Raw genomic sequence first — 25,942 nt, 5'->3', positions numbered from 1 at the left:
GGGGTTCCGACTCCAACACATGTGTTAATAAAGTGGCAGAAGGCCCCTCTATGATCCGCCAGGTTGGCAACAACTATGTTTCTTTGTTGAATGTAGCTGATCAGAGGCTTCGACACTCACTCAGCAAAGTGATGAGCCACTGCTGCTTTAGTGCCTGCTTGTTAGGCATATGGAATATAAAGGGTGTACAAGGGGGTTGCCTGCCCTCGGGCGCTAGAGCAGCAGTGGAATGCCACAAAGCTGCATGGATTTCAAAGTCTCTGTACAGATACATTTTTAACGTTCTCAAAAGAAATGTGCAGGTTGCAACTAGTGTTTTTCTGAACTGGGGGAGGGAGGGGGGGGGGGGGGGGGGGTAGGGTTTTAGAGGGACCTTTTGCCACTTTATCCATGCACTTGCAATGAAGCACACCCTGTGATCATACCAAAGAAAAGTGCAAAACAGGAGGTCTGAAAAAGCATACACAACCTTTCCTGCTTTGGATTATGTTTGAATTTGCTTTGGATTATGTTTGAATTTTGTCAAATGGTTGTAAATGGTCCCTAGTAGTTCTATCCTGTAGACCAGGGCAAAAATTATGAACATGCTACACTTCAAATGGGTCAGATTAAGTCTGATAGTGTTTGCAGCCCCACAATGTCTTTACAGAGCTTATGATATCGACCACAGAGGTGTCAAAAGAAAGGTGAAATGTGGGTAAGAGGGGGGTGTGACGACCTTCCCATCATATGACACATCATGTGAATCTCTGAGCTGTGACCCTTCTTTCCCATGTGTCAACACATTGCTGTCTGAAGTGTCGCTGAGCCCAACAGTGACCTCGCAGGGCTCTGTGCTTTCGCACCATTACAGGGTGAGATTTAGGAACATTTGCGCCTAATTTCAAAAGTATGTGTCACAATGGGAGACAATTACATGGTTTTGAAAAAGTGATCCTTAAATTGTGTTTTGCAGTGTACATTTAGTGCCTCAGTTGGCCCCCTTCTGAGATTTGGACTTTTACCTGTTCAAGAATATCTTGGGTCGGGCCGAAAATTTCGAGGCACACGTTTTTCTTAAGCCATCTGGAATACCTAAATTCTGTCACACCTGTCTCATTCCCATTGCCATCTGCAATAAGGTGAGAAGAGCATCTGTCAAATCTGCAGGCAGTTTTCCAACACATGCTGGAAACTGACCTTCATTGTAAATTGGGAAATGTAGTTTCATTTTCCCCAGTGAGACTGACCTTACCCCAGGATGTAACAGCCATTTCCAACTTGCCAGTGCTCAGGAACCTGAATGTGCTGCAGTCCTCTTTGGACAAGATTTCATATTATGGTAAGTTCATTCTACAGGCCGTGCACGTGTCTCAAGCCCTTGAAAGGTTTCGCCTTATGGGCATCAAATTTGTCTAGGCTGCAGATTGCCAACGGGCTTTTCAGTCCCTCAAACAGTGTTTGCTGTCCACTACTTGTTGCGGTCTTTTCACATCAGAGCCCACATGGCACTGAGCACTACATCAAATCTCACATGGCAGCAAGCAACCCACTGCACACGCCTCAATGATGCTTTCCACAGCAACACGTAATTATTCACAGATGGTAAAGAAAGCACTAGCTATCCTTTTTGGAATTAAAAAGTTTCATGTTTTCTTGTATTGCATGAAGTTTCTACTGATCACTGACCGCAAGTCTTGGTTCTTCATTCAGCCCTCATTCCGAACTGGCAGATATGACCATCAATTGCAAAGATGTGCACTTTTCTTCGTAATTATTCTTGTGACATTTGGTACTGGTCCACCACCCAGCATGAAAATGCAGATGCACTATTTCCAGTGGCACCAGATCTGGACTTCAGCCAATTCAGCCTACAGGAGGCTCTCACTTTTGCTTTGGATGGTGGGATGATGCCTTGCAGCAGGACTTGCTGGATTTACAAGAACAGTAGTAGAAGTAATCCACAAAACTATCATAAAGAATCTTAGCACATATTGAGAGCTCAAAAATAAAGTGGTATTTCAAACAGAATGACCTCCTCCATGCCAACCACCATGGATTGCGAACACATCAATCATGCAAAATGGATCTTGCACTTTTCTCACATGATATACCAAAAGCTTTGGATAAAGGCAGTCAGGTAGATGCAGTGTAGCACATCTACACTTATTGTCAAAAGTATGATCATATGGGGCATCAAGCAAAATTTGTGACTGGATTGAGGATTTCTTGGTAGGGAGAATGCAGCATGTTATGTTATCTTGGATGGAGAGTCATTGACAGATGTAGAAGTTGTTCTGAGGTAACCACAAACACCACAACGAAGATGAAGTACACAAGACCAGAAAAGGAGGTGGGGAAACATCATCCAATAGCCCACTGACAAGGATTGCGGTGCACCAGAAGCTACATCTGCAAGAAATGAATATAAGCGCCGCTCCTGCCAGCCTCAGCCGCTCAGATCGGTTCAGTGTAAGGACATCAGTGGACGGTTGTAGACCAGCACTCGCAGAACTATTAGTAGTGATCCATATCAAGTGCTTATTTGGACATTGTCTATAATGAAGATTATAATACTGTTTGCATGTCGCCCCTCACTTGTGACATTTGTGGTAAATAAAAAGTTAAGTATTGTCAATCTGCTTTCTAGAAATAAATCTACTAATGTTATTTGCTTGGATTGTTGTATGGAATTCTGGGAATGCCCCATCCCTTAGGCACCCTATAAGCAATGAATGGGCAAGATCCTACAACTGGTGACGAGTCTTCAAACGAACTACGTGCCAACAGCCAGAAAAATTTGTGTGCTTTTCGCACTGGCACCTTAATTCTCTCTTGTCTTTACTTTGTAGAGGTGAATATTGCCTTTAACAGTTTCTTGTCGTTTTTGCTAATCAGTGTTTTCAGGTGGGTGTTGCAGAAAATTTCTTTGCTTTTGTCATTATTTTTGTCTGTTGCACTTGTGTCTTCAAACATGCCCACCAATCCCCTCCCGCCTCCTGCTCATGCACTGCAGCCGCAAGCATTAGATGCCACACAGCTAATGCAGATGTTTAAGTCCCAGATGCAACAAATCTCCACTCTGCGCACCCAACAGAACAAGCAAACAAGCACTGCCTACTACAGCTGCTATACCACCTTTTTGACAGTTTTGTGACCAAGAAGAGGAATCACATCTCATTGCTCACAACATCCCAGGTACTGTGAAACTTCCATATCTATTAGCAACAGTAGGAAGTGCAGTATTCAGATTTATCCAGAAGTTATATCCTAAAACCACTCTAAGTGAACTGTCGTACAACCAAGAAGTACAGTCCCTAACTAACTATTATGACCAACAAGTGATTGTGGCAGCAGCTAGATATCAATTCTTCAATTGCAAAAAACAATCGGAACAAACATATCATGAGTGGGTAACAGATTTTCAGGACACGAGAAGGAAATGAAAATTTAAATGTGCTTACGGTGCTTTATATTCAGATATTATGTTGTGTGATGCGATCGTCTACAATGTACCTGATGTCAAAATCAGAGAACAGATTTTGAAACAGTCCGATCCATCATTTCAGCAGATAGTGCAAATACTAGATCAGTACGATTCCGGTGCCATGTTGGCTCATAAATTTGAACAGCCAGCTATTCCATGGGTTGAGTCCCTTAGCTGTGATCGCCCCATTCTGCACTGGTGGCTTGTGCTAGCCACGCCGAGTAAACAACACCTGTCCACACCGCATAAGCAGTTTGCTAAACAGGCAGCTCCACAGGCTAACAGAATAAAGTCTTGCCCTCAGTGTTATACATGGCAGAAACGCCAAGACTGTCCCTCCCGACAGGTTCAGTGTTACGCTTGTGGTAGGAAAGGACATTTGCTGGTAGGAAAGGACATGTGCAATCTTTATGTTTGAAATGGAACAAACTTAAGAATTCGGCCAACTCACAAAAATCTAGTCACAGTGCCCAGGTCATTAATACAGTATATTCCAAGTCTGAAACTAGCGAGTGTGCAGTTTCGTCAGTGATGCGTCAGTCAAACAAACTTTTTGTTCATTTAATTATTTGTGGGAAATGTGTGAAATTTCAGTTGGACATGGATGCCTCCTTCACACTGCTAAGTTGTCACACTTATGACCTGTTAGGCTCCCCATGCCTATCTAAAATTAGCACGCAACTGACAGCATACTTTGGACAAGACATTCCCATTCTCAAAACATGTACTTTGCTTGCAATGTATCGCTGACATACGCGAACAGTGACTTTTACAGTACTACAATCATGCGAGTGTCCAAACATATTTGGTCTTGATTCTTTTGATTTGTTTGCCTTTAACAATCAGGACAATGTGTTGTCAGTGTCTGCCATCAATGCAAAAGACAGTGTAGCTATCTTGCTAAAAGAATTCCCGGAACTCTTTTTTGAAGGTTTAGGAAAGGCAACCCCCCCCCCTTTTTTTTTTTTTGGCACATATTACGCTGGAAGACAATGCTCAGCCGAAATTTTGCTGAGCCAGAACTGTTTCCATTGCATTACATAACAAAGTCGCTGCTGAACTTAAAGAATTGCTAGATAACGGAGTTATTGTACCCATATCAGCTAGTCAATGGGCAAGTCCACTGGTTTTGTTCCCTAAACCTTCAGGTTGCATTCGCCTCTGTGTTGACTTTAAGTCTACAGTCAACCCACAATCTGTCACTGATATTTATCCATTGCCACACTCAGATCTCATCAACAAATGAGGCGCTGTACACTACTCTTCAAAAATCGATTTGCACAATGCATATCTTCAAATACCGCTCGATGAAGAATCTCAAAAAGTGTATGTAGTAAACACTCATTTGGGCTTGTTTAAATATTTGTGTTTGCCTTTTGGCAGTGCTTCCGCACCCACCATTTTCCACTGGTATTTGGAACAACTGACTGAATGAGTGCCAAACTGTTGAAACTACTGTATTTGGATGATATTGTCATAGCAGGTCGTACACCTGAAGAACATATTGCACATTGTTTCACGTGTTATCTGATGCAGGGGTTAAGTGTAGACTGGATAAGTATGATTTTTTTAAAACCTGAATTACACTATCTTGATCATGTCGTAAACAGTCAAGGTGTACGTCATCCTCAGTCACATTTGTTAGCTATACGAGACTCTCACGAGATTCTCACAATATCGCAGAATTGCAGTCAGTTTTAGGGAAAAACCAACTATTATATTCAGTTCATAGCAAATGCTGCACAAATTGCAGCTCCATTGCACTGCTTGCATCGCAAGATCATCCCCTTTGTTGGAAAGATGAGTGCCAAATAGCTTTTCAAAAATTTAAAGATGCACTGCTCCATGATCGATGCTTAGTTCACTCTGATCGTGACAAACCAGCTGTATTGCAAGTTGACGTTTCCTCTTACGGAATTGGTGCAGTGCTTTTGCACAGAATTGGTCATAAAGACAGACCTATTGCTTTCGCATCAAAAGTGTTGTCCAAAGTTCAGTGTAACTATTCACAAATTGAAAAAGAGGCTTTGGCTACTGTATATGGTGTCACCAAGTTTCACCACTATTTGTATGGCATAAAATTCTACTTAGCAACATATCACAAGCCTTTGCACTCCTTGTTTCATCTGACGAAACCAGTTCTGGTACGAACTACCCAGAAATTGCAATGATGGGCTTTGTTGTTGTCACAATACCAGTAAGAGATTGTGTATCGTCTGACAGCTCAACATGATAATGCGGACACACTTTCACGTCTTCCGGTTAGCCCTGATACTTCTGCTGCTTTGATGCTTCTGCTGCATCTTGTCACATCGATGCTCAGGATTCTGAATTGCTTCAGACATTTCCACTGAACTATAGGAAAATTGCACAGGCCATGGAAGCTGATCCTGATCTGAACATTTTGCTTAACTACATTAGCACATCTTAGCCTTGTTCCTTGCATAGCATAAAGAACTCTGTAGTAAGCCAATACTTTGCACATCAGCATAGCCTCACTGTACAGAAAGGTGTGATTCTTTTTCAGAACGCTTCACCACAAAAGTTCTCCTCTTGGCCTAAGTCACAATCACCATGGCAACGTGTGCACATAGACTTTGCGGGACCTCTTTCGAACACTCGTTGTTTGACTGTGGTTGACTCGTATAGCAAGTTTCCTTTTGCTGTGTCCATGAACTCGACAATGTCACATAGCACAATTCAGGTGTTGTCATCGATTTTTTGCCTAGAAGATTTACCTTAAGTAATAGTGTCAGACAATGGACTTCAGTTCATGTCAAATGAATCTTAAACATTATGTGAACGCAATGGCATTTAGCACCTAACTAGTGCACTGTTTCAGCCATAGTCAAAAGGCGAAGTGGAATATTTTATCAGAACATTCAAGCAGTAGATGGCCAAACTTTGCTCCCCACACACCAGGGATCAAGCACTGCAACTGTTTCTCACTTCATATCGTTCGCACCCAGCAGATGGACCTTCACTGGCAGAATTGCCTCACGGCCGCCACCAGCGGACACTGCTCCATCTGCTCCACCCTCCTGAGCATCTGGCACAGAAAGAAGGCCACAAGTATCGCTTCGCACTGCATGATATTGTCTTTCACAAGGTTTTTAGCAGCAGCAGATAGTGGGCACTAGGTGAGATATCGGTTGACTTGGCGCTTCCATGTATCTTCTTTCAGGTCCAGATGGTTTGCAGCACCACTGCCAAAATCAACTTCTATCTGTCATGTCCACGATGATGTTTCAATCTTTCTTCTCCCAGATTAATGAGTCCAGAGGGCAGCGCGGCCACAGCAGCTGCCAGATGGTGTCATCACAACACCGTGGGACGGCTCCATGGAGACGGAGCCTTTGCCTCCTCCGCCTCCTCTCATCCTACTGATGGAGCTGGACCCACCCACAATGCAGCAGTTGCCACCTTCTTCATCTGGTTCACGGCAGCAGGAGGTGGACATGTGCCCTTCTGGTCATTTTCTGGGGGACATTTCCGCCAGAGCACAGGCCGGATGGCCGGCTACGGCCTGAAGCTTGAGGTCCCTTATGGCCACACCTTCCGGCCCAGCATTGCGCCTACACTCCTGCATCCCCTGTCATGGTCGAATTCCCTACACGACGACTGTCCATCACTTTGGTGGGGAGGAATGTTCTGGAATAACCACAAGTGTTGGAACCAAGATGAAGAACGCAAGACCAGAAAAGGAGATGAGGAAATATCAGCCAATAGCCCGCTGACAAGGACCGCACTGAGCTAGGAATGTCATCTGCAATAAGTGAATATAAGCACCACTCCTGCTAGTCTCGGCCACTCGGATCGGCTCAGTATATGGACATCAGTGGATGGTTGTAGACCGGCACTCACAGGAGTGATCCATAGCAAGTGATTACTTGGACTTTGTCTATAGGGAAGATCATGCTACTGTTTGCATGTCATCCCACACTTGCGACATTTGCTGTAAATAAAAAGTTAAGAATTGTCTATCTGCTTTCTAGGAATAAAACTACTAATGTTATTTGCTTGAACTGTTGTATATCATTCTGAGGATGCCGCATCCCTTAGGCAGCCTATAAGTGATGAGTGGGCGAGATCCAATAGAAGTAACTATGGATGTGCCCCAGGAAAGTGTGTTGGGACCCTTGTTGTTCTTGTTGTATGTTAATGACCTTGCAGACAATATTAATAGTAACCTCAGACCTTTTGCAGTTAATGCAGTTATCTATAGTGAAGTACTGTCTGATCGAAGCTTCATAAATATTAATTTCGATCTGGAAAAGATTTCTATGTGGTGTAAATATTGGCAACTCACTTTAAAAGTTCAGAAATATAAAACTGTGCTCTTCACAAAACAAAGAAACATAGTAGCCTATGACTATAACATACATGAGTCACAGCTGGAATTGGCCAACTCCTACAGGTACCTGGGTGTAACTCTTTGTAGGGATATGAAATGGCCACACATGGTTGTGGACACAGCAGGTTGTAGACTTCGGTTTACTGGTAGAATACTGGGAAAATCGAATCAGAGTACAAAGGAGACTGCTTACAACTCACTCATGTGACTCATTCTGGAATACTGCTCAAGTGTGTGGGTCCCATACCAAATAGGATTAGCAGGGGACGTTGAATGCATACAGAGAAGGGCAGCATGAATGCTTACAGATTTGTTTGACCTGAGGAAATGTTTCACAGAGAAGCTGAAGAAACTGAACTGGCATACTCTTGAAGAAATCCTACTTACAAAGTTTCAAGAGACAGCTTTAAATGATGATTAAACAATCATTCTTCCCATGCTCAATATATGAATGGAACGGCAAGAAACTCTAATAACTAGTATAATGGAAAGTACATTCTGCCATGCGCTTCACAGTGGTTTGCAGAGTACAGACGTAGATGTAGATTCCAGCATCTAACTCCTGCCTCTCACCCAGCATCTAAATTGGACGTGGAGCACTCCATGCATACGTTCAAGACCCAAATGAAGAAATATGTGTCTGTCTCGTCCTGCAATGATACCCTATCAAGTTTCCTGGCTATGTACCGGGAGATTTTGGTTAACAGTTGTCTGCTGGAACACTTGCATCAGCACAGACCACTCGATTGTTTGGATTTGTTGCACCCCAATTCTCATGCCTCAGACCATTACTCCCCACTGTGTTTTTCTCAAGGGGTTGCCGTTTGGGGCCCATTCTTTCGACTGGCAATAGGACTGGCTGCCGAGTGTAATGGTGAGCCACAAAGGCTGGTAATTGTTTGTGATGGATGTTGGTTGGGAGCAACCATTCCATCATTCTAATCATAATCAGTTGCAGCTATGACCTATTGGACCTTTGACATCACAGTCTCCAAGCCAGGCAGACAATGGGGTCAGTCAAGGCATCATTCTGCACCGTCCACTGTCCTGCCTTCGACTGCTGAATAGAGCAGTAGCAAGGCTAGTTCCTTAGTCTCCCACTGCAGAGCCCATCGAGTTAGAATGGGTGCCCCTTTCGCTGTTAACCTGTAGCAGAGTCCTTGTTCCCACCGATGACATTCGACCAAGTGATACCCCAGCCTCTGCAAGCTGCTGCCTCTCTGGCGGAGCAAGCTGCATCAATGTTGCCTTCCTTCATTGGTCACTCCAATGTGTGAGAAACTCAAGCCCTCTCCAGTTTTGCAACAGAGGTCACCGCACAAGCTGGGCCATTTTTGGCCCTACATGGTCTTTTCAGAAGGAGAGGATTTAGTATCCACACCTGAAGACATAGGGATGGATGCAGAGAACTGGCATGGGACTGCAGCGGAATAGCACAGAAAGCTGCCATGGAGTGCGCACATAAAGCATGGCATGGACAGAGGCACTGACCCAAGCATTTAGCACCCCGCATATTAACTCACATGTCAAGATTTGTTTGCTCTTCTGGGGTTTATCTCCTTGGCTTTCAATCGAGCCACTATTGGTTAGCACAGTTAACAGTCATGCTGACAGTGATGATTCCACAATGTTGTCATGCCCACATCGATATTAAATACAGGGTTATTACAAATGATTGAAGTGATTTCACAGCTCTACAATAACTTTATTATTTGAGATATTTTCACAATGCTTTGTACACACATACAAAAACTCAAAAAGTTTTTTTAGGCATTCACAAATGTTCGATATGTGCCCCTTTAGTGATTCGACAGACATCAAGCCGATAATCAAGTTCCTCCCACACTCGGCGCAGCATGTCCCCATCAATGAGTTCGAAAGCATCGTTGATGCGAGCTCGCAGTTCTGGCACGTTTCTTGGGAGAGGAGGTTTAAACACTGAATCTTTCACATAACCCCACAGAAAGAAAACGAATGGGGTTAAGTCGGGAGAGTGTGGAGGCCATGACATGAATTGCTGATCATGATCTCCACCATGACCAATCCATCGGTTTTCCAATCTCCTATTTAAGAAATGCCGAACATCATGATGGAAGTGCGGTGGAGCACCATCCTGTTTAAAGATGAAGTTGGCGCTGTCGGTCTCCAGTTGTGGCATGAGCCAATTTTCCAGCATGTCCAGATACACGTGTCCAGTAACGTTTTTTTCACAGAAGAAAAAGGGACCGTAAACTTTAAAACGTGAGATTGCACAAAACACGTTAACTTTTGGTGAATTGCGAATTTGCTGCAAGAATGCGTGAGGATTCTCTACCACCCAGATTAGCACATTGTGTCTGTTCACTTCACCATTAAGAAAAAATGTGGCTTCATCACTGAAAATAACTTTCGCACTGAACGCATCTTCTTCCATGAGCGATTGCAACCACGCCGAAAATTCAAAGCGTTTGACTTTGTCATCGGGTGTTAGGGCTTGTAGCAATTGTAAACGGTAAGGCTGTGGTATGTTTAGCTCCTTGCTTGCTTTATAAGTCGTCTTTCGCGGGCTACATGTGAAACTTGCACGCACGCGTTCAACTGTTTCTTCGCTCACTGCAGGCCAACCCGTTGATTTCCCTTTACAGAGGCATCCAGAAGCTTTAAACTGCGCAATCCATCGCCGAATGGAGTTAGCAGTTGGTGGATCTTTGTTGAACTTCGTCCTGAAGTGTCGTTGCACTGTTATGACTGACTGATGTGAATGCATTTCAAGCACGACATACGCTTTCTCGGCTCCTGTCGCCACTTTGTCTCACTGCGCTCTTGAGCGCTCTGGCAGCACAAATCTTAAGTGCGGCTTCAGCCGAACAAAACTTTATGAGTTTTTCTACGTATCTGTAGTGTGTTGTGACCATATGTCAATGAATGGAGCTACAGTGAATTTATGAAATCGCTTCAATCATTTGTAATAGCCCTGTACAGAAGAGAGACAGGGTTGGGTGGGAAAGTGATATCTTCAGCAGGTTATATAAAGGGAATCTGCTGAATTAAGTGTCTGAGCACATATCAGATTGCGATGTTTGATGAGTCCTTACACAGACACTGGAATGTAAGGTACAGAGTTTTTATAAAGAAAGAGAAAAGAAGAAAAAATGTGATATTATTTAGTCAGAACAAAATGACCATTCTAACATCTTGAGAACAAACATGTTTGGGACTTGAGGATGTTATGTGACACAGTAAAAATATCACATGGCTCCCAGCCTGATGAAAAGCTTTTGATTTGTCTTCACTTTAGTGGCTTGCATGTTCATTTCTCCACTCACTTTATCCCTTCCACTAGACAAAAATCTGAGGCTATTATCAGGAAGTCTAACCACCATGTTGGTGACTAGCAATGCAAAAAAAACTTAGTGTGCAGAGAATATACAAAGCTGGGAAGGGTTTGATCAAATGGCTCCTTGTAATGGTCCAGCAATTGATATTGAGTTGTGAACAGGCATACCACATAATATATTCATTTTCTTCGGTCATCCACATCAGTGGAAAAATAATGGTAAACAGCTACGATGCATCAACAACATTGATGTGCCATCCAAGTATATGCCCAGGGTGAAAAGCAGGATGGGTGGCCATCTACAGTGCACTAATGTACATCCACATCTACATCTACATTTATACTCCGCAAGCCACCCAACAGTGTGTGGCAGAGGGCACTTTACGTGCCACTGTCATTACCTCCCTTTCCTGTTCCAGGCGTGTATGGTTCGCGAGAAGAACGAGTGCTGGAAAACCTCCGTGTGCGCTCGAATCTCTCTAATTCTACATTCATGATCTCCTTGGGAGGTATAAGTAGGGCGAAGCAATATACTTGATACCTCATCCAGAAACGCACCCTCTCAAAACCTGGACAGCAAGCTACACCACGATGCAGAGCGCCTATCTTGCAGAGTCTGCCACTTGAGTTTGCTAAACATCTCCGTAACGCTATCACGCTTACCAAATGACCCTGTGACGAAACGCGCTGCTCTTCTTTGGATCTTCTCTATCCCCTCTGTCAACCCAACCTGGTACGGAACCCACATTGATGAGCAATACTCAAGTATAGGTCGAGCGAGTGTTTTGTAAGCCACCTCCTTCGTTGCTGGACTACATTTTCTAAAGACTCTCCCAATGAATCTCAACCTGGCACCCACCTTACCAACAATTAATTTCATAAGATCGTTCCACTTTAAATCATTCAGTATGCATACTCCCAGATATTTTACAGAAGTAACTGCTACCAGTGTTTGTTCCGCTATAATCATACAATAATGGATGCTTCTCTCTATGTATTCGCAATACATTACATTTGTATATGTTAAGGGTCTTCCTGCATTTCGCTACAATTTTCTAATGCTGCAACTTCTCTGTATACTACAGTGTCATCCGCGAAAAGCCGCATGGAACTTCTGACACTATCTACTAGGTCATTTATATATATTGTGAAAAGCAATGGTCCCATAACACTCCCCTGTGGCACGCCAGAGGTTACTTTAACGTCTGTCTACATCTCTCCATTGATAACAACATGCTGTGTTCTGTTTGCTAAAAACCCTTCAATCCAGCTACACAGCTGTTCTGATATTCCGTAGGCTCTTACTTTGTTTATCAGGCGACAGTGCGGAACTGTATCAAATGCCTTCCGGAAGTCAAGGAAAATGGCATCTACCTGGGAGCCTGAATCTGTTATTTTCTGGGTATCATGAACAAATAAAGCGAGTTGGGTCTCACACGATCACTGTTTCTGGAATCCATGTTGATTCCTACAGAGTAGATTCTGGGTTTCCAGAAATGACATTATACGTGAGCAAAAAACATGTCCTAAAATTCTACAATAGATCGATGTCAAGAGATATAGGCCTATAGTTTTGCGCATCTGCTCGACAACCCTTTTCAAAAACTGGACCTACTTGTGCTCTTTACCAATCATTTGGAACCTTCCATTCCTCTACAGACTAGCAGTACATGGCTGTTAGAAGGGGGCAAGTTCCTTCGTGTACTCTGTGTAGAATCAAATTGGTAGCCCGTCAGGTCCAGTGGACTTTCCTCTGTTGAGTGATTTCAGTTGCTTTCCTATTCCTTGGACACTTATTTCTATGTCAGCCATTTTTTTGTTTGTACGAGGATTTAGAGAAGGAACTGCAGTGCAGTCTTCCTCTGTGAAACAGCTTTGGAAAACGTACCTGTCTAAAACGCATTTCACGATTGCCTTGAACTTTTTCCATAAACACTCAACATTGTCAGTGTCGGAATAGAAATTTTCGTTTTGATCTGTTGGTAGTCTGAAATCCACCTCCTATTACTCTTGCTAAACAGATAAACCTTCCACCCTTCTTTTAAATTCCTATTTACTTCCATATTCAGGGATGCTGCAACAGCCTTATGATCACTGATTCCCTGTTCTGCACTTATGGAGTCAAAAAGTTCGGGTCTGTTTGTTATCAGTAGGTCCAAGATGTTATCTCCACGAGTCGGTTCTCTGTTTAATTGCTCGAGATAATTTTCGGATAGTGCACTCAGTATAATGTCACTCAATGCTCTGTCCCTACCAACTGTCCTAAACATCTGAGTGTCCCAGTCTGTATCTGGTAAATTGAAATCTCCACCTAAGACTATAACATGCTGAGAAAATTTAAGTGAAAGGTATTCCAGATTTTCTCTCAGTTGTTCTGCCACTAATGCTGCTGAGTCGGGAGGTCAGTAAAAGGAGCCAATTATTAACCTAGCTCGGTTGCTGAGTATAACCTCCGCCCATAATAACTCACAGTAACTATCCACTTCTATTTTACTACAGGATAAACTACTACTAACAGTGACAAACATGCCACCACCGGTTGCATGCAATTTATCCTTTCTACACACCGTCTGTGCCTTTGTAAAAATTTTGGCAGAATTTATCTCTGGCTTCAGCCAGTTTTCCACACCTATAATGATTTCAGCTTCAGTGCTTTCTATCTGCGCTTGAAGTTCTGGTACTTTACCAACGCAGCTTCGATAGTTAACAATTACAATACCGACTGCTGCTTGGTCCCCGCATGTCCTGACTTGGCCCCACACCCTCTAAGGCTGTTGCCCTTTCAGTACTTGCCCAAGGCCATCTAACCTAAAAAAAAAAAAAAAAAAAACACCCAGTCCACACCACTAAACCCCTGCTACCCGTGTAAAAGAACAGTTCTCAGAAAAGCAGATATAGTTCTCAACACATTGTTACAAATGGAGCTCTGCACCAAGCATTTAATACATGTTCTTTCCTAGATGTAAAGGAATCATTAGATGTGATTTTAGAGCATGGGAATCTGGAACCATAAAACAGTGTAAATGAATTGCCTTATTTGATGAATTGCACTTTTTGCTACCCTACAAGCGATTGTGCCAGGATATATTGTCATCTACAAGAACACATGCTCAAAAAATGCATTTTAGGATGTACACAGATCAGTATTTTTGTTCATGTTGTATACACACTCCTACAAACATATTTTTTTAAGTAACAACAACAATATCACACCCCACAACAACTGATGAAATGACTCACAAATTCTTTAGAAGATTCAAGTAATACTAAATCTACTAACCACTTTAGTATCATATCTTCTGCAACTGAATATATAGCCACTGTATGGATCAGTGACTATTACGACAGATGTCAGCGAGCAAGCTGAGTGATCAAGGCTGCACACATCTCAAAAAACTCCATTGTATGATGACCAGTTTGCTTCTGCTGCTGTTCACTTGACTCTACAGGTGCAGTTACAGCTAAAAATAGAAAGTAAACAAACAATTAGTTATTCATGTCACAGTAATTTGTTACTGCAATGTTCTGCAACAGGTAAACAAATGTATGACACTTACACTCATAAAGCTACAGAATAAAACTGACCAATTACAATTGTCTGCATGTAAATGGATTTCTTGATTGACTAAAATCTTTATATTACTTTTAAGTTTAAGATAAATATATCATTGGACAAGCTATTTCATACGACACACACAAATATATCAACAAAAGAGTGACACTGCCACTCTTCAGACAGCTTACACATAATGTTTAGTTTTTCAGTAAATGACAACATAAGAAATCTGTTGGTGAGTTAGTTTCATAAATCATATCCACAATAATCATAATGGTGTGGGACATGTCAGCAGAACTTAAGACTGCAGGGACAGTAAAAAATATTTATATGGTTATATGCTGGACATTTTCAGGTTTGTAACTTACTACATATTTCTCTTCGAGGATTTCTGTGTGGTACAGGAGTTGTAAGGGCGAAACACTTAACCTACATTTTAAAACACTTCTGCTCTCTGTCAGACTTTTTATTTCCATGGGCACATTGTTGAAGAGTTTTATAGTTGTGTATTTCTCTCTTTTCCTGTGCCTGTGCCAAACTTAGATTTAATAGAGGCAAGCGCATGTCATTTTTTCTTCTAGTATTGTATTCCTGATTGGAATGTTTAACTTTCTGCCAATGAGTATAGTCCCAACAAAAATTTACAAGACTTGGATCATTATTAAATATAGACCATTTGCTACAGAATTTCACATCTCTTTCACTTGCCATCTCAATAATAGACAAATACACTGAAGCTGAAGCAAAGGTGGTGCAATGGTAAGACACTAGATTTACATTAGGGAGAACCAGTTTTCAAGTCCCTCTTCCAGCTATTTTGATTAAAGTTTTCCATTTTCTGTAATTTCAGTTAACTGCGTAAGAAAGAGGCCAGGATGATTCCTTTAAAAAGGACTACCAATTTCCTTGCCTATCCTTCCACAAACGTAGAGTGTACCCCACTGCTTATGGTGTCACCTCTGACATTGTTTTGAACACCACAGTGCTTTACTAGGCATGGTTTCCATTGAAGATGGTATGCTGTTGCCTTCCTCTTGCCTCTGAATCAAGGCAGTTTAACAGGAATTCCAAACTATCAAGCAACTCAGCATTTTCACAACAAACACTGCCACAGGTGAAAGGAGTGATAAGTGACGGATAAAAATCCTAGGATTGACCGGAGATCAAACCCAAGACTTTTGGATTTGTAATCTGGCTCAGTGGTAAAGTGAAACTTTTATGAGACAGAATTGATAGCCATCACATGCTTTCAGGAGGTAAATATTTAGTAGTACCAAAAGACACTACAAAAGTACACACACTAGTTTAGCATTTGGAACTCTTTGTTGGGGAGGCGAGAGACATAGGTTGAGAGGTTAAAAAGAAAGGGCAGGGGACTTAGACTCCAGGATGACAATGACCTCCCTGTTGTGAGAATGTGGGGAGTAAAAGATGAAAGAGGAGGTCTCCCCCTTGTCTTTCACCTCCTGAAAGTATAGTGGGTGGATAAAAATATGGAATGACCAAAAATACAACACACTTATGCATATAATAAGCCATAGAAAACTCATTGGCACTCAAAACAGCTTCTAGCTGTCTCGGGATGGATAAATACTGGTTCCGTGTGGTTACCAAGAGAATCTTATACCATTCCTCCTACACAATAGTGTCAAGTTCAGGCAAAAACAATGAAGGTGGCAATAAATTGTGCATCTTTCTCTCCAAAGTATACCACAAAGGCTCAATAATATAAATGATGAGTGGTTTTGTAATTCCAGCTTGTCCCGCAATTCCCTGCATACAGAGCTCCTGGGCTTTTTCATCACAATCCTCTTCAATGTCTGTCTGTCACAATCACTCAACACAAACTTTTGTCAGCATTGTGACAGGAGATAATGTTTCCCGCTTTCCCTTTATGTGGTATAAATCTCTGATATGATGCCTCTTGAAACACTAAACACTTTACTACCTCGGTTACAGAAGCACTCGCCATACGAGCATCAACAATTTGCCCATATTCGAATTCACTCACCTTCAACACAATGTACTCAAAATTATACAGAACATGACTGACAGTTGCAATGCATGGACAACATGTAACAGGTGCTGGTTGTGGTCAGATACAACAGTGTGACCTGCAGACTTGGCTAGCACATGTATTTATGTCCAAGCACGCGTTTCTCACAGTGTTTCCATATTCTTGTGCAATTTCCATACATATTGACTAGCAAATGTGTCTAATAAAAATTTTATATGAAGAAATACTATATTATTGGATGACATGCTATTTTTCACATGCTACACCCTGAAGCCACATTCGTAAGTCCATATGTACCTTATACAGTAGAAAGAGAACCAAGATCATGGCTGGTGCATGACTGATTGCTGGGAAAAATAAAATTACTTCTTCTTCACACATGACCTTACAATATTCTGTAACAACGCCATTGTAAATTATCCTAGCGCAGCACATTTTGGTTTTGAAGGTACTATTAGTCCTTATTTGACAATGTTTACTGGAATATGCTATTTGAAATCCTGATGTTATCATGGATAAAATACAGAGTCAAAAGGCTATCTACAACTTGTATGGGAAGCAGACTGCAGTTCTAAGAGTTGACTTCAAAGGGAGAAGTAACTGGAAAAGCAGGTACTCCATGTTATTCCGTCTGTCAGGGAGCAAGGAGAGTAGTACATGAAACTGTGGCAAAATTTGAAAAAGGAACTGAAGTTTAGGGAGAAGAAATAAAAGGGCCAGATTTGACTATGACATTGTTATTTTAACAGAAATCGCAAATGACTTAGACCAGTTGAATGGAATGGATAGTGTAGAGCAAAGAGAACATGAGGTAAATAGCAAAAATTATAACAAGAAACAGATTGCAGTCTAATCAAATGAGGTGATGCTGAGGGAAATGGATATGGAAATTAGACCCTAAAAGTAGTAAATAAATTTTCCTATTTTGGCAGCATGAGGGCCAAAGTGAACGGAATATAATATGCAGTAGAGTGGTAGTAGCAAGAAAAGTAGAGAAAACTGTTAATATCAAATATGAATTTGTTCTTTCTGAAAGTGTTTTTCTGGAATGTAGCCTTAAACATATGTTAGTGATTTCTGGATGATAAACAGTACACACAAGAGGACAATACAAGCTTTTGACCTGTGGAGCTCCAGAAAAATGCTGAAGATCAGATGGGTAGATCAAGTAAATGATGAAGATGTACTACAGAACTGCAGAGAAAAGAGCTCTATGGCAGAATTTGACTAAAATAAAAGATAGATTGATAGGAAACATCCTGAAGCATTAAGAAATAGTTAATATGGTAATAGAAAGATGTGTGAAAAGTGAAAACTGCAGAGGAAGAACGAAGTTTGACTACAGTAAGCATACTGCTGTAAATGAAGAGACTTGCACAGGACAGACAAGCATGCAGAACTGCATCAAATCAGTTTTTTAACTAAAGACCAAACCAGTGGCATACATACTTATAGGGCTGTGGACTAATATTTTTTAAAAAAAAGAGGAATGATGATTAGGATTTAATGCATTGTTAATGACATTTTATTTTAGGCAGAGCATAAGCTCAGACTGAGAAAAATGAGGAGGCAATCAGTGATGTACTTTTCAGAGAAATCATCCCAGCATTTGCACTATAGAGATTTAAGGAAATTATAGAAAACCTAAATGTGTATGGCTGGCTTGGGATTTGAACCTCTTCAACACCAATCCGAAGCCCACACCACAATAGTGCAAGTTACCAAGCCACTGTTGATGCAGTCGGGTTAATGCAATAGACCCTAGTATTGGCTACCAATTTTCATGCTCAGAGGTCACCTGCAGTTAGTGTGTAATCACATAACTTTTCATGTCTATTGAGGTTTTTTACCTCAGTCCATACACTCTCTATGTGACTTAGGATGGGTATCTTTAGTCAACCAAGTATGTCAGTATTGCGTTATGCAGATACAATCACTGAACTTGCAAGATAAGATGCAACTGCTGTGTAATTGAAGCTACATTTGACAACACTGAGTTCGTGACAAATGCTGACTAGGAATTTGAGCGATGCAGATAGGCTGCACTCAAAATCATGTCCAGTTCACACTAGGTAGTTACAAACAAGTGAAAAAAATATAAAAAACTGCTAACGAACCAATTCACAATGATCATGAAAAGCCTGAGTCTGTGCAAACCAGTGAATAACAGTATGATAGTAAACAAAGCTGGCCAAGGTGCAATAGCACAGGCCATTATTATTAGTCTATTGTTGAATTATTACCAATGGCTTCCTGCAACTGGAGAAACTGCCTAAGGCTTGCTATGCTGCCAATTTTGTAGAACGTAGCAGGTTACAGGCAAATTTTATCAAAGTAACTTACTAGTGCCTGCCATTATGGCCAGGTAACATTTTTACATGCACACAGCTCTGCCTCAGTGGATAATTCCCCCTGGTGAAGGCTGGCACAGTCACACTAAATACCTAGAACTCATTAAAATATTTCTGTGTGCATCTTAATTATGAACCAAAATTAAACTGAATTAAGATCAAACAGAATGTATTAAAGAAGTGAATGATGTTTTACTTTCACATAATTACAGACCATTTTCCATGTAAAATAGTTTTAAACATAGTGCTGCACACACTGAATCTTTACAGACAGCATGCTAAAAAGATTTGACTTTTCAAAATTATCTTCTTGTGCATATTCCAGACCTCCTCCTTTGTCTTTTCTTCATTATGCTTGGAAAAATGTACATACAATGCCTAATTATGGTTGTTCCCAGTCAGCTCCACACCATTTGGTACCACTGCAGCTAGAAATTGCTTATATACACGATTTTGTATTTTTGCTGTAACCTATTAAATCACGTCCTTTGGACAATGTCATTCTTTGAATTTACTACTAAAAATGCATTTTCATAGAATGTGACAACCATTATATCATTGCTCTTATTCTTCCATTTCATCAACATCTGCCTGTTTCTGTATGCTGCTACATATTCACCCTTCTTCAGTTTTTCATTTTTCATGAAGTCCAGGAACTCCTCCCTGTACTGCTGCATTGTGTCAATTACGTAAATACTCATATTTGTTAGTTTGTCAATCAAATCTCAACCAGTTAAAAAAAATTGTACCATACCTGCTCCACTTGGAAGGGATAACCTACTTTCACTCTAGACATCCATTCCCACAGTAACAGAAATTCATCAGTAGTAATGTTCTTTTGCAGCATATAAACTGATTGTAATCTTAATCCCATATGTTCACAATTGAATGTATTGTCTGATTGCAATAGTTGTTGCTTTTTTGTTATTGTCTTGTGAAAGAGGTGATTCCCTTGTAGGATGGGGGTGTTTCTTGTGATTTACTCTTGTGATTTACTAGTCTGTACCTCTTCTAGAAATGTTATGATGGTGGTGTTGTAAGTATTCTGTCAAAGTTGAGCCATTTATTCTATACCTGTATGCTCCTTGCATCATCTGGTGTCAAATGTTCTACTCGTTTGTCTGTTAAGAGGAGAAATTTGAACAAAAAATTAAACCTTCTTTCATTCATAAGTTTCATAAAGAATGGTGTGTCAAGTGACTCCTTGGGAGAAAAAAGTACTGTCTGTATTCTTACCCCTGCAGAATTCCCTGACGAATGAACATTCGCAATCAGTGTCCTGACTTCATAAGCTGTTGTGTCTTGCCAGCTGTGGATCCTAAAACTTTCTGCTAAACTGAGATGTAATTCTACACTTACGCACACATCAGTTTGTTTTGCCAGCTATTGTTTTGCCCAAAGAGTTATTAACAAAACACTGATAACAATTCACTGAACTGTACTGTATTACATGCACATTTCTTACAAATAAACCAAAGTGATGGTGAGCTCAACTGGCACACACAAAAGCATACTGGGGCATCTGTTGCAGTGTTGTGCTCTTGTCCCATGATTTTGAATCCATGTCACTTACATTTCTCTCACTGCTCATGTGTTGTCAACTCTCTGAACTGTCACTAAATTTGTCATCTCATTGTAAAAGCCATCTTTTTATCCCTGAATCTGCAAATGACTCCTTTTTGCCCTTGCAAAAGGTCACTCACTAGTAAACACAAAGAAAGCAGTTTGAAAAATGTGCTATTACACTGTCACTTGACAAGTGAAGCACCACTGAGAAGGAACACACCACGGATGGGTGTACCCATCTTGCCCATTTAAAAGGTCAACTAATGTGGTGGTCTATAGCCATTTGACTTACAATAGTAGTAATCGCAACTAAATTGACTATATCAATTTTAAATAGATAAACTGAATTGTTTAAGTATATTTAAATTTTGTAATTAATAGTTTAACACCACAGGGAATAAATTTTTTAAAAAAAGAAAATGTGTTTACCCACAGGAATCGAACCCGGGTCTGCGAATTTCCAGTCTATGCCTTAGACCACTCACCCACAGTGGAGTCATGACAATGGCATTTTTAAATTCTCTCATGCTCTAAACTTGCACAATACACTACACATAATTTTAAAGAAAAATACTGAGCTTTTGAATTCAGTAATCTGTGGCAAATGACTGACTTCAGATTAAATATAATATATGGTCTGCACTTCTCAAAACCACCTTGATATTCACCTAAATTACTCTCCAGTCTTGTTTCTACTCTGTTTAGTATAATACTGGAAAATATGTTACGTGCAACTTGTTGCAACAAAACTCCACTGTTGTTATAACACCTTGTTTATTGCCTTTCTTAGGTAGCAGATGTATCACAGCCACCTTCCGCTCTCCTGGGAGTTTTTCCATCTGCCTTCTTTTCTGAAAGACCAATTTTAGCTCTTCTTTTATTTATGGCCAAGACCAATTCAAAAGTTTTGCTGTGAAAGAGCTTTCTCCACTAGCTTTACAAGGTTTTAATAACTTCTTCAGTTTCTCTGATAGATCTACTGGAAATGGGCCTCCACAGAAAACACTTTCATTCTAAATTTCCTTGTATATTCGCTTGTTTCACAACCATCCAGCCTATAGCCTTTTGACTTACAGGTGTAATAATTTTAACTAAATCAACTATCGTATTTACTCGAATCTAAGCCACACTTTTTTTCCGGTTTTTGTACTGCAAAGTAAGCGGAAATTCTGAAAAATGCTGGTAGGTGCCGCTATAACTAACTTTTGCTGTCAAATATATGTAGCACTACACAGGCATGCTTTGCACGCACAAAGATAAATACTGGTGCCAAAAACTCTGCGTCAGTAAATAAATTTAAAAAAAGGTGGAAGACGAACTTTTTTTCTACACCCCGAGACTGGCTAGACTGTTTGGGATGCTTGTCAATATGGCCAACTCTACATTCTGAATTTTTTCCTACCTGTGGCAAGTGATGGTTGCTAATAGGAACTTTTGTGAATTGTGAATCACATGCAGTATTCTCTTCACCATATTCACCATGTATTCTTTCATGTTTGCTGCTATCTCATTTAAATCTGGTCTGCCTAATAAACTATGAAACTAGAGTGAGACAACAGCAAACGCGAAAGAATATACATGTCACGTCATGTTTATATTCATATTATTCTTATGCCGAATAGTGATACAGTCAGAAATGAAGCACGGCAACTGACTAGATTTTTAAATCTAAGATGACTCTAATTTCTATGCAGAATGTAATGTACTAAAGAGACATCTGCAAAGATTTTCAAATGGAGAAAATTTTTTGCTAAACTCTTCACATCTTCTGTCATACGCAGTCTATTATTTGGTTCTCGTTTATCATTATCAAAGAAAGCAGTAATGTAAGTAACAACAAATAGCAGTATCTTGCCACTGTTTCCCTAATGAGACAATTCATCTCTTTTTTTATTGTAAGCAGGGGTAGCGCGCACAAAAGCAAGCCATGCTGCGAGCAGCGACAGGCCGTAAACACTCATTATCAGAATGCAACAAAAAATGCATAAAACAGTACAATAATGCATTTTCAGCTTAGAGTGATGTAAACACTTAAAATAAAGAGAATCACACTTATAAGATCAAAGAAAAATAAGCAGTCAATCCAAACCAGATGAATCACGCGAAGGGTAGCTGTATAAATACGGACTGAGCGCCCGACGCACAGCAATGGCTATCTGGTAAAGCTTAACTGCTAAGCTTACGACTCGAACCTAACTACTGTAGTTGTATCGTCCATTCATTCGACCTAAATTGTGTTTCATATTACAATGGAACGACTGTTTCGATTTGGAGGTGCGGTGTAAAACTTTTCTCTCCCCTTGAATTTCGAGTCTCAAATTTCAGGTGCGGCTTAGATTTGGGAATTTTTTTTTCCCCCCTTAATTTTGAATCTCATTTTTCAGGTGCAGCTTAGATTCGAGTGTGTCTTAGATTCTAGTAAATACGGTATATTAATTTTGTGTATACAAACTGAAATGCTATTTTTTAAATTTTATTATTAATATTTTAACATTGTGAGTTGGTGTTAGCAGGAATCAGAACTGGGTCCACAAATTACCAGTCTGAACTTGATGTCACTTGCTCACACTGCAGCATGACGATGATACATTAAAAGAGTCCTCATACTACATGCTTGCACAATATGCTACATGTAATTTCTAAGAAAAATACCAACCTGGTGCTGTTTGCAACATAGCACTTGCAGTGCCAGAAGGGATGATGCCACAACAGAGCATACACAATAGAAAACAGACAGCTAAGTCACTTCTCCGAGCTGATCATAGCATAGCTGACCGTCATTTCAGCACTCGACACTGGTTTCTAGTTATAGCAGAGAGAGCACTGCAAAACATGTTTCCATCTGTTTTATTCGCATACCGGCATGAATTCGAATAGAAACGGTGTAATTTTAGTGCAATTTTCAGCTCACATTCTAAGCGAAATTGCATAATTTTAGTGTGCTTTAGCACATTAGCACATGATAACTGGCTACCACTGACCTGATGAAAGATATCTTGTGCCACATCCACACAAGGCATTAATCATTCAATCACCCTCATAGATCAGCAGCAAAGGAACAATCCTCTCATTGCCAAATAAAACCATGGGCTGGTACAAGTTCTTTGCTAGGGCTTTGTCAACTTATAATTGTGGCTAGAAATAAGGAACAATCTTCTCACTATCATCCCTAAACCCCCCCAAGGGGTATTCCTACCCCACCTTGTCTATGAAATATCCTGGATCATCGTTATCCCGATGTACTTCCTTTGCCACACGGATCATATCACTGAGCAAGACACAGATGTGAGGTGAGCGTACAACAGGTGGAGTTATGGCATTTAGGTACAAAATTTCTTCAACAGGTTGTGAGGAGTTGTAAGATAAAGAAGTCACCAGCATATGGATCAATATATACAGAGCTAATGAAGTTTGCTCTACCAAAATTGTTGGAGATGCTAAGGAGGCTATTTGAAAGAGTATTATATGGAGAACATGTTACATACGACTGATGCAATAAGAAAGGGTCATGCAATGATCCAAGTAATTATAGGGGATGGACAGTGATCCCTTTCACTGGAGGACTGTACTCTAAGGTACAGAAAGATCTGGTAGACAAAGAAACAAGTCACAAGCAGCAAGAAGAGCAAGCAGGATTCTGAGCAGGAAGGTCAGTAACTAACATCATCTTCACAATGAAATTAATATGTGAAAAATGCTCAAAAGTTGGACTTGAGGTGCATGTTGCATTCACTGACCTAGAGACTATGTTCTCACCACCGTAATGAGATAAGAGTCTGAGCCAATATTGTTAAAGGCCGTTATGAAACTGCATGAAAACTAGCAAACCCGGCAATGCTTCACAATTGCTAAATGTGTATGGAAACAGGATGTATGTCGTAATCTCCCCCCCCCCCCCCCCCCCCCCCCCCCGGTCCATCTCATCCTTCCCATTCTCTATGTTCATTTCCTCCTCCCTCACTGTCAACCTCCTCTTCCTCTTCCTCTTCTTCTTTCCCATCCCCCCCCCCCCTTCCCACCTGTCCTCTCTGACTTTGAGCCTTGTTTATTGGTGTTGCAAAGGAAACTTTGATTGGGAACTGACATCACTAAAAAGGAAAAGGCAAACCGGTTAGTATCATTGGTATTCTCTCCAACTGCTGGATCTGTGAGGATAGTACCATCAATGACAATATTTTGCATAATTTTAATCTGTGAACGGTTATGATTACAATGTTTCAGATGATTCAGGTTCCATAGTAGTATTCTAACCCTAAATCAATATGCCATAAATACAACTTCCCTGTTTTCTGTTAAAACCAACTATGAAGAATAAAATGAACCAGCACGTTGTTGTGTGTACACATTTTGTTTAAAAATATGCATAAGGGGAAAGTATATATAGAGGAGAAACTATTTGCCAAACAGTTTTAATCTCCTGGTATCACAGTTAAAACTGACAGCGAGAAAGAAAATTAAACTGTACATTTTCACAGCACAGTGTTTTATTTCTCACAGTCATTTTTAACAGGAAACCTGTACAATGCTGTTTAAAACAACATATAGCCCGTGTCTGTCCAATGTGTAGTCTTTGTCTGTCTGCATATTTGTTTAAAAATTTGAAGTAAATCATTAAAGAACTTCTTGAGATTTTTGGTAGCAACATTGTAAAATTCCTTGTCTTTGTACGAGGGTTGTTTCTTAAGTAAGGGCCGTTTTTATTTTTAAAAAAAGATACAAATAATTTTGTAAAAAAACTTTTATTTTCTGATTATACACACTTTTACCTATTTTTCTACATAGTTGCCTTGTTTATTTAAGCACTTGTCATACCGTACAACTCAGTTTTTAATTCCCTCTTCAAATAATTTGGCTGCCTGCTCTGACAGCCAAGAGTTCACGGCCGCTTTCACTTCATCGCCGTCATTGAAGCGCTGCCTGCCAAGATGGTGTTTCAGGTACCGGAAAAGATGAAAATCGGTAGGAGCAAGATCGGGGCTGTATGGTGCATGGTCCAAAACTTCCCAGCCAAAAGAATCAATCAAATCCTGAGTCTTTTGAGAGGTGTGAGCCCTAGCATTATCGTGCAGGAGCAAAACTCCTTTTGTCAGCATGCCGCGCCTTTTGTTTTGAATTTCTCTGCGAGCTTCTTTAGAGTCGCACAGTAGGCATCTGAATTGATTGTCATTCCTCGTGGCATAAAGTCCACTAGCAAAACACCGTGCTAGTCCCAGAACACAGTTGCCATAATCTTGCGCTTTGACAGCGTCTGTTTCGCTTTGACCTTGACGGGTGAGGTTGTGTGTCACCATTCCATCGATTGTCGCTTGCTTTCGG

General features: G+C 40.7%; 1 protein-coding gene across 1 annotated transcript in view; it reads right to left on the bottom strand.

Moving 5' to 3' along the window:
* The window catches only part of LOC126297698 (5'-AMP-activated protein kinase catalytic subunit alpha-2), a 146,098-nt gene that overhangs the window by 8,244 nt on the left and 111,912 nt on the right, over positions 1–25,942 (bottom strand). The window contains exon 12 of the mRNA XM_049988821.1: positions 14,417–14,597. Coding sequence (XP_049844778.1) covers positions 14,488–14,597 — 110 coding nt within the window. The 3' untranslated portion in view covers positions 14,417–14,487. The remainder of the gene's footprint in view (positions 1–14,416; positions 14,598–25,942) is intronic.

The sequence above is a fragment of the Schistocerca gregaria genome, chromosome X, assembly GCF_023897955.1.
Source record: "Schistocerca gregaria isolate iqSchGreg1 chromosome X, iqSchGreg1.2, whole genome shotgun sequence".
Classification (NCBI taxonomy): Eukaryota; Metazoa; Arthropoda; class Insecta; order Orthoptera; family Acrididae; genus Schistocerca; species Schistocerca gregaria.
Note: the sequence above shows the minus strand (reverse complement) of the source record. Positions and strands in the feature narration are given on the sequence as shown.